Raw genomic sequence first — 15,056 nt, forward strand, 5'->3', positions numbered from 1 at the left:
TGTTGGTGGTGGTGGTGGTGGAGGTTGTGGCGGTGGATTTCGTGGTAAAATAAACAATCCCGGAAGAAAACAGTGCCAGCAAGGGACGACCGAAAGATGAAACGAGAAAATGAAGGTGAACTAACGAAGGCTTTCCCACAACCAGCGTCTTGGGAGAAGTCGCGAGAAGCTGGCTGGCTGACTGGCCGAAACATAACAGATAAAGCGTCACGGTTCGGCCGCATGTTGATGGTTTTTGGGGAACAAAACCCATATTTCATACCTTTATTTGCGTACCTTGCGTGCACCTTAGGCAGGATAAGAACGAACCCCCGTGGCCAATCAGCTTAAAAAGGCAGGACGGGCCCCTTTCCGGAGTGAAACTTTTACGAACGAACTCTGGAAGCAACTTAATGGAATGTGTTTTCGTGGCTACACGAAACGCCCAAAGCGACTAAATTTACAAACGCTCGACTCAACCGTTGCAGCTTTGCTCAATGAAATTGGTTTCATTTCCTTTATGAATCCAGTCCGGCAACCGCAACAGATCATCAGCTCCAAGCCATACGACGCCGTTTGTTTATCTGTTCCAAGGAAGCGCGAACCCAAGAGCGAACCAGCAATAAAATTCTCGTTTCTGATTTCCGCTGAACGTAATGAAACATATTCGAAGGAATTCGGTCACTGTCTCGCTTCGCTTCTTCTCCCGCGAATACTGAAATTTGTTTTTGCAAAAAGGAAAGAAAAAATTGACTCAACATAATGGCCATTCTTGGAAGGTTTCATATCTGTTAGCCGTGCACTGGCTCACGATCGCGTCGTCGCGCCACCACCACAAACGTTCAAACTGCGTGTGTTTGTGTGTCGCAAAACGAGACGAGCTGGCCGAACGGAAAGTCACGTTTACACATCGTGCACACGCTTCGTAAAACTCAAATAATATCCTTAGCCCCGCGGCCAGACAGTATCTTTCACGATAATGTCTGTAAATAGCCAACAAAAACAGAAAGTAAGCCACAGCCACAGGGACCGTGAGATAGCCTATTTCCGGACAGAACACCAAGATACAGCTGTTTCTGGCAGTCCTGGTCGGTCGGTCGGTCGGTCGAAAAACTCCATATTATATCATGAGCACAGCGGTTAGATGCCGATGCGACGGCCTTGAGACGAGCAGAGACGAACATTAGGCGTGCGAACCGAAAAGGTGGATGCGGCTCCGGCTCATCATTGGCTGTCAAGCTTCGCAGCGCGTCTGGCAGGACCATTAGACGCACAATCCGGTGCTTTTGGACGGTATCATTGGATAGAATAGAATCTATATTCCTTTTCCAGCCATTTGCGCCATTTTTAGCATCATATACAATCTCTGGCTCTGTTATTCATTGCCGTGAGCTTTTTCAGCTGGCAATTTGCTAGACGCTTTGCCTCATCCATTCGAGCTCCGAGTTTAATATACTTCCACGGTCTAGGTGGTCCTATGTTGTGACACTTCCTGCATCATATTGTGTTGAAGCTGAGTCGAGATCGATGTGAGTGTCACATTCACCCTCTCATACCCCCATTCACCGGATAAAAGCGCTCGTTTGAAGTCCCTGTCCTTGCCTGTATCTCCGTTCCTCTTCCGCTCTCTAACACAATTAGCCGCGCCGCACACACGCACCCGGTATGGCCAGGCATATGTGAGGCCAAAGGAAAGGCCGAGACCGATCCGAGTTGACCAAGCTGACGGCTTTTAGCCAACGCAATCGAACCCTTGTCACGGAAATTGATTGATCCCCGGCCACATTGGCCAAGGATAGGCTCTCCTGGATGTCAGCAGCAGCAGCAGCAGCAGCAACTAGGTTATTCCCCCACCGGTAGCGATACAACCTGCTTCGTTTGCGGCTTGAGTGGTGTTGTGGTACCCGGGATGTGTTAGATATTTATACAACCCATCCATGGGTGACCGCGATGTTTGATAAGGTACCTAGGGACCAACTTCATCCAGCAAAACCATCCCAAGTACCTTTTTGCGACCTTAAATTGCCACGATAAAGCCTTCGCCAGCGTCTTCGGTGGGGACGGGGGATCAACGAGGTAAACACAACACAGCCCGTATGCTCTTGAACCAAAGCAAACAAGCTGCTGGGCCAAGGCAAACATACTGAGAGCCTCTTGCATTTGATATGCTCTTGAAGGGATGCTGTATCGGGTTTAATGCTTTGGAAAAAAGTTCATTTTCCATGAATTGTACTCTAGAAATCGAGCGAGTGGTCCTGTGACGTATAATTAGGTAAAAAGGTTCTGACAAGTGTTTGCCTGGAATTCGTTACCTCCGCACGAGCGCTTCCGTAATCAGTGGGAAGGCCGATATCCGATGATAATCGTATACGAGAAGTTATAAATGTAAACAAATGCCTCGACCATTGGCCGCTTCAGTGAAGCAAACATTATCCGCGCTTCAAGCACAGCACACACACGTGCGCACGTCAGATTAAATCTGCTCAGCACAATTCGATAAAACTTTTCCAATCGATTTCCTCCATTCAACGGCGATCGATATTGCGTTATCGGTTCAGCATTATGGTGGACCGGAGCCGAGGTAACGGCTTACCGGACATTCTGGAAGCCCGGTAGAACGTTCCGGTTCTGTATTTTCGATTCCTTCTGTTCCGGAGGCAACCAGGCACAAGGCTGCACGCCTCTACTATTTCCAGTATGTACACGACCTACACCAAAGAGGCGTTACATCATCGGTGGATCAAAGGCTAAACGACACGTGATGGTCCGGCCGGCTCGTTTAATGGGGCCGGTTCTGCTAGTTCTGCCATTCCCAGCTCGGCTCACTTTAGCATTACACTCTATCTCTATCTGTCGGTGGCCCCTAACTAATGTTGAACTGTGAGTTACAAGGCCCTTTACAAGGTTCTCGGTACTGGCCATAATTATGCATTAAAGCCGGTATTCCATAACTCATGCTCTGGCTGTGTTAAGCTTGCTTGCTTTACGCAAACTCAGCCACAGCTCTTCTGCATGCTTGTCATTGAAAACAAATTTGTACCGTAAGTTATATTAAATTCTTCCATTTAAGCTACACAGACATCTTGGTCTTGCACAGGGCGTTTGGAGCAATAAAAACATCCGGCTGTCCAGTGGGATACGGTTCATTACGTGTGCAGGTTTCGTAATGGGGATTTTATGGTAGGTTGAGAACCGATATTACATCCCGTCATGGATGAATTGAATTTTGAACACACAGGCCACCGCCACTGGCGACCAGATAAGCTGCTTTCTGTCCACTTTCCTGTCGTCAGAATAGAAGTTCGAACTAGAAGGAAGGTTAGGTTGCCGGGTAGCAGGAAACAATAACCGTCCCCATTGCAAATCCATACGTCCAGAATATCCACAATATCCTACATATACGTGTGCTATCGCCAAGGCACGTGCCCCCCGGGGATAGTGCCTAGACAGGACACCTAATCCTATGCTCTCGGTCTGGCAGCACTCTCAGCTCCCTCTAGACAATATCCTTCGCCTTTATCTTATCTCACCGTGCACCGTTAGAGCTGACGAGCATGCCGAACTTTTCTCCTCTTATCCATAGACTATAAAAACCAAACTAATCTTCTTTGGCTTCAGTTTGGTTGGAACATAATGACAAAAATCTAATACAATATTGCCCACTAGCTACCAGTTCTAGCAGCGCAACAGCTTGCCACGAGCGCATGCCAACGGGCACAGACCGTCCCGTGAACCGGAAGCCCACTGTCGAGCAACTTTGAAAATCACTTATCGATAAGACAAACTTCATCTTCCTGAGCGCGATCCTTCTTCTAAGGTTTCAACGAAATCCACACGATCGCAGTTGGCGGAGATTCACTTCAACTCCTGTCAAGATGACTCCGATGACAGAGACACACACACACACACAAGCACACAAATTCACTTTTTGCGATTGTGGTACCACTGACAAAAAGAATTCTAATTTAAAAACTTTCTTCCTAATGAAATTGCACCATCATTTAATTAGAACGTTCAGTCGGTTTGTTCCGGTCCTTCTGGCGATGTGCAACGAATGGCGGGGGTCCGCCGACATTTTTGCATACCAACCGAGTGAAAAAGTTTCCAAAAGCCTCATTCCCGATTATGAATGAATTAATTAATTGTAACAACGTGGTATATCAGCAGCACCGGCGCCACCATCCATGCATGCATGCTGGTCCCCATATCACAGCGAGCAATTCAATTAAGACAATTGAACGTACGTGTGTGCTTCGCAATTGGTACGTCTTACTCGGGGTGAGCTTCTGATTGCTTTTTCTTCCATTTCTATCGCCTCCTTCCGTACATCCGGCTTTGGTATTAAATTCGTAATGCGATTACGCGCGCTCAGCCATCGCTAAAGCTTGCGTCTTGCACCGTTTGCCATTCCAAGCGCTTCCAAACCGAATGTAATAGAGGAATGATGGTTAATGAAGATAAGCGCAAAGCGAACATCCTACCAGACTTGGACTTGTGTGCGATGTGTTAAATGACTCCGAGAGATCGCTAGTCACTACCGAACGGACGTATGTGGATGAAGATATACAGCGACTGTAAAAAGTGGAAAACCTTTCCTAGAAGGCTCAGTGCTGGATGGTTAATCGTGAGCATGCCGTGTGTTGGTTTGTCCGGCGTAAAGAAGCAAAACACACTCGGTATAAACCGTATTTCAACTTTGCACTAGAGCGAAGGCCTTAAACTCCTACACGCAGGCAGCGAGTGTCCTCGGTCAGTTTGCTATTCTATGCTCCTTTGTATCTGCTGTGTTCCATCTGTGTACGACCGTTTGCGACCCGCTGAGCCACTGAGGATGTCACTCAGGTAACATTTGCCCGACTGACCGGACTGAACCGGGCAAAAACTCGAATCAGTGCCAATTTCGTAACCAACGCCATTTGCCAGAATAGTCCGGTGCTGCTGCTGCTACTGCTGCCCTTGTGAGTGGTTAGTTTTACAAGAGACAGAGAAAGAGTAAAAATGAAACAAAACAAAAAGCCACACCAGCTACGCACACACTCACATTCCAGCACAATATTCGTGAGAGTTTTTTTTTGGCTGCTGTTTTATTCTTTTTGGTCAACCTCATGGCCTCTGTAACTGGGCTCAACTTTACGACCACATGGTGGAATTCCAGGAATGAAACGAGGATTCCACTTGGTGTTTTTTTTTTTTTGGTGAGTGTGTGTGTGAGGGTCTCCTGGTTGAGCAGTTTCAACCGGCTTTGGCGGCCCGGCTTAGATCTGAGGAAGGGTTAAAGTGCGGTGCAAAAACTAACCTCAACCCCCGAAAACGTAAAACTGTGCGGTCGTGGAAACGTGCCAAAAAGCTACCATTAAATGTGTGAGACACCCGAGGCTTCCTGGTGGTGGCGAGTGCTAGAGCCGGCAGTTGGCCGACCAAGTGCGAACTTCTCGTTGATTTGACACTCACACACACATTCACGAAGAGATACACACGTTGGGTTTATGCTCTACCACCATGTTACTACCCCATATTTGTACTATTTTTGCAGCCCCGTCACTCGTCACTCTTACCTCTCGCTACTGGCTGCAATTACGCGGCGCACTTTCAGGCGCTCCCACGAGAGCTAATGGCACTGCCAGTGGTCGTGCATGGAAGGGAGGGATAGATAGATGGGGAGAGAGAGTGCGCGCTGCGTACTTAAGTTTTACTTAGCCGGCGTGTTGGAAAGTTGGAAAAACGTGCCTTAAAATCTATCCATCCGGCCTGGGGCGGCGGCTGTCCTTTTTCCAATTTTATTTTGTTTCGCTAGAAAGGATTGTGCAAAAAAAAAGAACTCCAAAAACTGGCGTGGCAGCACTGAATGGCGCCACCGGATTTATATTCAGCTCACACTTATTTTAAGCTTTTTATCCCAAAGTGCATCAAGATGAAAGGTGGCACGATGCTGCCGAAAAAAAAGAGTCGTCGCACACTTTGCTTTATAGCCACTTTTGACACCGGCTTGACAAATTTATCCCACGTAATCATAGCAACAGTAAAATGCTGCTGAAAGCATTCGAGTACCGAGAAAATCAAATCACGATCCTATTCAATAAATAATATGTTCATACCAAGGCAGTGAATGTGTTTGACAAATGCGTACGCGTTGATTTGACTACCTTCAACCTCGGCTCACACTCCAATGAACCGTACAATTTCGTGAACGCCATGCGCGTGAATAGCAAGGTTGTTAAAGCGCACGTGTACTCCCTTTTTTTAGCATGCTGAAAGCCATTTCAGAATGAGAGACACATTTAAGCTATTAAATGAAGGGTGCTACAACATCTACCACCATTTTGATACCCTACTCGGGTTGAGGTTAGAATGGTTAACCGATATCGCGTGCGTGAAACCACTCTCCCCCCTAACGAAGATCATCCATTACCACATCGGGGAGTCCATTTGATCCCCTCTTTGGCAGATCGTATCCAAGCGTTTCCGCGCTTCCATTTGCATCCCCTTTTGCCATTGATGCCAATCACTTAATTTTAAGGTTGCCTCATGCCACGCCGTCGAACCTACGGGGTTATATGAATTTTGTTCTTACAGAAGCGGGACCAGCGACTTGGCGCGATTGATTTCTCGCATTCGAAAGGTGGTTCGCCACATTCCACGCCACGGGATGGGGTATGGATTTCCGGTGGAGAGAGGCCTCAAAGTAGGCCAAAAGTTTTTCCATTTATCATCGTGCAATCCAATCATTTCTAGTCTTTTAAATCGCACTGACACTCGACCAAGTGCCGACTCGCTCTCTCGAGTGTGCACCAAGTGCTTTCTAGGAATTGAAAATATAGCCCATCCTTGGCCGGATCGAACGGGGCTGGGCCGAGCCGGGCCGGGTCTGGCCAATGTCGCCCCAAGGGGAAGCGTACTCTTTCTCTCTCTCTCTCTCTCTCACGCGAGCGCTCCTTGCATTTTATTTCCTTGCTGGGCTACTGGAACTTGGCACGGGCAAAACGGTGTTTGCAGAAGGGCGCACAAGCTTGCCACTCTACGCGTTCCACTGCGATTCAATTCAATTCGATCATGCTTTCCACGCTCCGCTTCCACCGGTGGGCCACAGCCAATACCTTTCAGTACGGCGGTGCGGCCTGAAGTGTTCAGCAAACGAGAGTGAAAAGGAAAGGAAACGTTTAACGGAGGCCAAACCACCCACTTTCTCTCCTTCCTCGGCTCACTTCGGTATGGTTGGAATGGTTGGAATGACATTCCGATAAGTAGTAAACCGTGCGAGAAGTAAGGAAATTCCGTACGCCATTATTGGACCAATCTTTCAGCTCCAACGTGCCCGGTGCTCGGTCGTCATTTGCTTCGTGTGCACCGCTGCTACTCGGTGTGAAGTGTTTGATAAGCTGTTCGCTCCAGACTACCGCTCATTTCTGCTCGATTTCGGCAAAGCACTTGAATTCAATTGGTACGGCTGCTGGCGGTGCCAATGGTGTGCGTTTGAATCGCTTTCCGGTTAGCAAAAATTACTTCTGTCAACGCGTGCGTGCTCCTTCGTTTTGAGCAAGCGATCATAAGCATTTTAACCGAAGTAGGCACAGCTGCTCTTACCCCTAGCACAACGGCAGACAAACCCAATTCGGACAGCTGCTTCGATTCCGTTTTCCAATGCATTTTCCCCCATTATGCTGCTCCCTTGTCACGAACACGTTTCAAGGATGACACCGAAGACCGAGGCAAATGTCTTCCAGCTAAATCGTCTAGGGTTATTTGCATACTACCGGTAGCTTATTCCGATTTTCCCTCATTTCACAAGGCCTGTTACCATGCTCTCGGTAAGGGTCGTGACAACAAACCATTAGCAGCAACTGTCCGCGTTCTCACCGCGTGCGCACCTGGTGAGCAAAGGGCTTGCCGTTCCTGGTACTCTTTCGTTGCTACTCGGTGCTCAATCAAAGTGCAATTGTTCCGATTTAATTATGATTCGCTAGAGCATACACTTACTGGCCATGTCGGCACTATGTGCTTACAACCGAGTGCCGCTACACACACACACGCATGTATCTGTGTGATATCCGCACAGTCCGCACGGTGCATAGTTTAGTTCCCCGTTTCACCCTCTCACACGCTCGCTTCACTCTTATCACACCGTGAGTTGATTGGCAGACCCTTTTATCTGACGGCAATAACGGGGCGACACTGCGTCAGCGCAATCGGAATCGGTTAGTAATCCATTGTTGGATTTGAAAATCGATTCCTAACGACCGAAGCGCTGATTCTCGCATACTCGCACCACCTCTACCCGACGCATAAGCGCACTTGAAACCCCTCGTGCTCATCACAAGCATAATTTACGGGCAGAGCGAGCAGAATTGTTGGTGGTGATTGGTTCGAGCAAAAAAAAAACAATCTCCAATCCAAACACCCACACCAATGGGCGCCATGCTATTTGTTCGGCACATCAAACACACGGTTTATGATGGGCGATGATTTGAAATTTATTTTTTCTGCCCCGTAAAGCGCCGACGATAATCCGATGAGCCGCTTATCTACAATCATCTCCCAAAGCAAACCCCCGAACACGGAGGACGCTTCTTTTTACGACCATACAATAGTTTGACCTCTCGTTTTGAAGGGGGGGAGAATGAAAATCAAACGCTTAACTCTTCACTTAAAGACCTATTTAAAGCCCACCCTCTGTGTTATCTTTTTTTTTTTATTTGGTTGCTGTTGCTCGATCCGTTTCGATCCCGGGTTACATTCCGCGAAACAGGTCGCCCGATGACAAAGGAAATCGAAATCAAATATTCAACCCCAAAGTTTACGAGAACCAGGTTCTCACGTTCCCACATAAAATCGAATGGTGGCAGGTGTTTTTGTGGTACAGCAGCGCGCACCCTATCGCAAAGCGCCGCCGCGGGCCATGCAACCGATGGTCGTAACATTTTATTTACTCTGTTCTGCGGGGTGAACAAATCTCGCCAATCCACCATCCACGAACACCACGGAACGAACCATCCAACGAAACTCGTAAAACTCGCCAAACTCTTGGCTCATCAAATCCAGCTACAGCTACAATCCCACGCCCCGCAGAGAGTCCCCATCAAATGAAGCGTTTGATGAGTTGTGAAAATGATGGACACCCTTCCGGCACCCACGGGGCTCCTTCCCTTCCCGCCAACCGTTTGCGATCGTTCGTTCGGTAGCTAGCCGTGATCCTATCGAACGAGGATAGATGATTGTTTGCCATTTGCACCGGCACCAAGCCAAGAACCCATCTCATGGTGAACGAGCGTGACTGCAGGTCGATGGTACCGTTCGGGTCAGTCCCGGTTACCTTCATCATCCTGTTGCTCACTCAATTCGCTTCGTTGCATCGTGTGCCAATCCGACATAAATCTGAAATGAATCGAAGCAGGTGCGCTATCCACTCGCCCCTCCGGGGAGGGATCACGGGGGCTGACATCACCTAATAACGGGCTCTCGTTGGCCTGCACGCTTGGTTTCGCCTTGATGCTTCGATGCAACGACGCCAAAAATTGCTTCTCCGCATGACGTGCCTTGGGACGTTTTCGTCGAGCATGTTTTCGTCATCGTCGAGATTACAAGCCGAGACCAGGCGAGCGGAGGCCAACGCCAACAGCTTCATTAGTGTTGGCGCCGAGGCTAACCTTTCGTTTGGCCAGCAATATCGAAGACTCCGGTCCGGCAAGCTTTCATCATTATCGAGATATTCAATCACCGGAGATGCTACCGAAGAGACACGGCTAAGGTCGTCAAATACATGCTCAGCATATTGGTTTTCCGGACGGCTCACAGCATGCATGGTCACAGCTGTGCAGAGATTTTTAAGATGCCTTTTGTGACCTCTCCGGTTCTGGGGTTAATGGGAGGGCAGCTGATGGACTATGAAGCTTTGATCTCCGTCCCTCTCCAGTGCTCTAGTGCGCCTGTGATGATCTAATTACTCTAACGATATCGTCCGAATCTTTCGGATTTGCCGCTTACCTTCCAAGAGGAGGAACGGCGCTGAGAAGATCAAATTATCTGGGTCCCCAGGCAGCGATTCTCTGCTAAATTGGATTTATCGTGTAATGAAAAGAAAACTTGCTTCAACACTTGAAAAGCTATGAAGAGCCTTTTGTAGGGACAAAAAGGATTATTGAGATTTGTTAGTTTACTAAATTGCACAATTTGCAAAAGAGTTTAATTAGATTTTATTCCAAATTTGAATGCTCATCATTGTTGCTATGATAAATTGTTTCAATGGTTGCTATGTTACTATGTAGTTTTAAAATCTTCCGGATCATTCAACTTCTAAAGATTTTGCAAATCTTTTTAGTTGTAGCATGGCCACCATAAACAATGAGGTAAAAGACAGGCTAATACTCTACATTTGCAATTTTATACAAACTGTTATTGTATTGAGCTCAATTCAAATGCCGCCTGTCACGAAACTGCGCATGAAATAAATGAAATTTTGAAACTAACAGCACCTTAAATCAGAAGAAGCGTTCCCCAACAGAGCATACCGGGAAGCTAAACACTTTCAATAACAATTCAAAATAATGCCCCACGTCGCTTTATGCGTTCACAACGAGTACATTTATAGTCGTCTCATCATATTTCACGCCATGCGCACGCCATGAAGCTTCTTTTATGCCGATGAAACTCCATTTCCATTGCTGCTACGAATTGCAAGCGTGCAACCGAAGGCAATAAAAGCGACACAAGCCGCGACGCACAGGATTCAGCGGGATGTATGACAAAGGACATGTTTTGCCCTTCTGCGAATCGCACACATTGTCCCCGTTTCTCTGTCAGCTCAAGATGTCAAATACTATGAATACTCTTTCCATTTCAAATCCCGTTGACATGGGCCCGCTCTTCAGAAGAAGCGGAGAGCGACGGTGTCAGAAGATAGGGAATGAAGAAGCTACGATCAATATCTCCGTAGCCACGTGTCACACTGAATCTGTAAGACCATTAGCCTGTCACCGGCCTCAGCATTCAGTAAGATATGCGCGAAGGTCAAAACCGTATGTTTAACCGGCAACGTCTAGAGAAACACTTCGCATCGTCCCACAAGCCTATCAATACAAACGGAAGAGAAGGAGGTTCGAAGAATTCCAAACATATCTTTCGCCGTGCCAAGAGAGTCTGTGACGATGACGATGAAGCCACAGTTGTGGGCCAGTGCCTGCCAGGCCTGCCAAGTGATATCTTGTTTACTATTTACTGCTCTACTGATGCTGCGGCTGACGCGTTGAATCAACATAAGAATCTCAGCCTCTTCGACACACCCCGATGCACTGTACCGATACCGTACGTGCTATAGTGCGGTTAGAGTGTGCTCCGGTATGCTTCACGGGCAGACGCATGTTTTCCCGGAAAACTGACAACCTGCCTGGCCGGGCGCTGTTTGACGTTGGAGTGCCACAACACACAGCAAACACAGGGCGTCCATCATATCTTTTCGCAGCTCATAGCCATAATCGTTAGCAGCAAACATTCACACATACGGAGGAGGGCACGGTTTAGCAAAATAATCTATTAAATTTACACATCGCTCTCATTCTCACTCCCTCTAGTTCCTCCCTTCTACTCTACGTTTTTTGTGCCTCGAAAGCAATCATGCTAATCGCTCAAGATCGCAGTAATCGGCCAGTAAACACTGGAGCAAACGCCAAACAAACCATGGCTTGCTGCGGTGCAATTCGGAATACTTAAGTGGGCAGCCGGCAATGGCAACAGCTGAGCGAGATGGTGATGGTAATGATGGCGATGATGATGATGCGGTTGTCGGGATGATGCGAATTATTCACGGGTGATTACGGTGTAGCCGGTGGAAGGCGATGTAAAACATCCCCACGAGCCCAATTAATTAAAAACCAATCGATTAAGAATGCCGGCGAGCGTTTTGCGGAGCGCTCGATAGCATTCTTCACTAGATCGGACCCATTGCCGGGCCATTAAAATTGATCGTTCGGTAATCATCAAATATTTGCCATTAAATCCCTCGGGTTTTCGGTGATTGGCCTCTTCGTCACGATTTGTCCTTTATTGAAACACTTGCCCCCATCCCGGAGAGGAGTTTTCGGTTTACCAGATATCGGTTACTGGCGCTGTTTCCCAATCGGCTTGGCAGGCAAACAAATTAGCGGCAACTGACACGCCTTCCCAATCGAGTCCCTCTGGCTTGGTCAGAACATTCGTAACCCCATCGTCGGGCGGTATCGGCTGCTGTCATCTGACGAGAAAGCTGCCATGAACCGCAACAGCACCGCGATGTGGTTCCATCCCTGGATAAGACGGAGTTTTCACAACAAAACCCGCGACCGCAAGCTTCGCCAGCCGGCGAGAACCTGCTCCTTGGCATCGAGCTCCCTGTAGCCCGATAGCCGGCACTTGGGAACACACATTTACACCTGAACCAGCGCCGACAGCGCAAAGGAACTGGACAACTTTAAAGCTTTCGCTCGTTGCCTTGCATTAACCGGCGCCATACGGTATATTCAGTTTCTGGGGACGGAATTACCAAGTCAGAATTTGAACTGGAATTCCCCGGAAGTTCAACACTCCTTTAAAACCGGATAATGGATTCCACAAAACGGCTGCGCAAGGTCACACGATATTCCGTTGCGAAATAGTTGGCCAGAACGAACTTTTGATTGATTTCACGCTCAGGAAATAGTATGAATCATTAATCATTTCCTAGAACACCATTCAGACACACCATCTTGCCTGTCCCAAGAAACACATAATTATTCTCATTATTCTTCTTTCCTTTCTTATTCCAGAGAACTCCGCGAAGAGCGAAGAAAGAGGATTACTGCTGCTCCTGAAACCGAGACAACCGGCTATTGTCTCCTGCACGAGAGAACTTTGGACTTTAATCCGCATCACGAACCCGGCCAGCGGATGTGTTTCGCTCGTGAGGCCACGACGACATTGTCGTGCGTCGTGGCCCTCTGTCAGCTACGACAATGGGCTACGAAGTGCGTAGGGTGTTAAACGTCAACAGCAGCAGCAGCAGCAGCAACAGCAGCAACAACAACAGCAAAGTTCAAAATACTAGCACCAGTATGGCAACCGTGCGCTGGTACGCTGGTTCTGCTGGTGGACCGTTCGACGGTACAATGACGACAACGACGACGACGACCTCGCCGGGAGATCCGCTCCTGGCAATCATGGTAGGCAATGGTACGGATCCAATGGACGACGAGCTAATGCTGGACGGTGGTTGTCCGAAACCCGATGATACCCTCTACCCCAGCATGATTGGCATCGATCTGGCGGTACCACAATGGGAAGCCATCGGCACCGCACTTATCCTCACGCTCATCATCATCATCACGATCGTCGGCAACATACTGGTGATACTGAGCGTATTCACCTACAAACCACTGCGGATCGTGCAGAACTTCTTCATCGTATCACTGGCGGTAGCGGATCTGACGGTCGCCATCTTGGTGTTACCCCTGAACGTCGCCTACTCGCTGCTCGGTCGCTGGGAGTTTGGAATTCACGTGTGCAAAATGTGGCTCACCTCGGATGTGCTGTGCTGTACGGCGTCCATCTTGAATCTCTGTGCGATCGCCCTGGATCGCTACTGGGCCATTACCGATCCGATCAACTACGCCCAGAAGCGTACACTGGAGCGCGTGCTGGCGTTGATAGCGGGCGTCTGGGTGCTGTCGCTGCTCATCAGCTCACCACCGCTGATCGGCTGGAATGACTGGCCGGACGAGTTCTCGAGCGAGTTCCCGTGTCAATTAACGAGCAACCAGGGTTACGTCATCTACTCGTCGCTCGGTTCCTTCTTCATCCCGCTCGCCATCATGACCATCGTGTACATCGAAATCTACATCGCGACCCGGCGCCGGTTACGGGAGCGAGCGCAAGCCTCCAAGATAAACACGCTGGCATCGCGCAGTATCGGTATGGTGACGACCGGTGCCGGTGCCGGTAACGCTGGTGCCAGTGTCACTGCCGATAAGGACAGCAAGCATCAACATCATCACCATCATCATCAGCAGCAGCAGCATGCACATCATCAGCATCATCCGCAGGCAGACCAGGAGTCGATCAGCAGTGAAACGAACAACCACAACGAACACACCTCGGTTGGTCCACCACCGACCGACGGTTGCATCGAGACGATGGCCAACCGGAGCAAAAGCCGAAGTAAAGTCAGCCGTTTCGGGGCGTACGTTGGACGCGCGCTTGGGCGTGGTGGTGGTGGTGGCGGTGGCCGAGGTAGAACCGGTAGCAGTAGCAGTAGCAGCGGTAACAACAACAACAGCAGCAACAGCAACCGCAAGCATCGGAAGCAGATCGGTGATACGCAGAGTGGTGGTGGTGGTTGTGGTGGCACCGGTATCGCCGCCGACGCCTCCGCCGCTGCCGGTGGTCGACTACTGACGATGCATCCTCACGAGGAAGACTCGGTGACGGACAATCCGGACAATTCGGGTTCGGGTGAAAGTGCCAAGATCCTCGTCGAGCCACACCAGCAGCCGGCGGCCGATGAGCAGACGCCTGGGGCACCAGCAACAATGGCCTCCAACTGTGATACTCCAGCAGCCGGATCGGATCTGGAAGCGGGGCCAGCGGTGACCGCGGCTAAGAACGGAACGAACGCTCGCACCGTGGTCGTTGGGTTCGCCGAATCGACGACCGAGCTGGGCCCGGGGGCAGCTTCAACCACGGACCGTGACCGGGACCGGGACCGTGACCGGGACCGGGACCGTGACCGGGATCGGAACCGGGGGCCCCGGGCCGTCGGTCGATTGAAACAATCGTTCCGGAAGCCGGGCGGCATTAATCAGTTTATCGAGGAGAAGCAGAAGATTTCGCTATCGAAGGAGCGGCGGGCGGCCCGGACGCTCGGCATCATCATGGGCGTGTTCGTCGTCTGCTGGTTGCCCTTCTTCCTCATGTACGTCATCCTGCCCTTCTGTCCCAGCTGCTGTCCCACCAATAAGTTAATTAACTTTATCACTTGGCTGGGCTACATCAACTCGGCGCTCAACCCGATTATTTATACAATATTCAATTTAGACTACCGGCGGGCGTTCAAGCGCCTGCTCGGCATCAAACAGTGA

The 15,056-nt window shown here is 49.4% G+C and overlaps 1 protein-coding gene across 1 annotated transcript; it reads left to right on the forward strand.

Moving 5' to 3' along the window:
• The first annotated feature begins 13,004 nt into the window (after positions 1-13,004).
• Positions 13,005-15,056, forward strand: LOC125952139 (tyramine receptor 1). Its single transcript, XM_049681439.1, is given in 3 exon segments — positions 13,005-14,669; positions 14,671-14,736; positions 14,739-15,056. Coding segments are annotated over 3 exon segments (2,019 nt in total). The 5' UTR covers positions 13,005-13,034.

Source organism: Anopheles darlingi, chromosome 2, assembly GCF_943734745.1.
Source record: "Anopheles darlingi chromosome 2, idAnoDarlMG_H_01, whole genome shotgun sequence".
In the NCBI taxonomy this organism is placed as follows: Eukaryota; Metazoa; Arthropoda; class Insecta; order Diptera; family Culicidae; genus Anopheles; species Anopheles darlingi.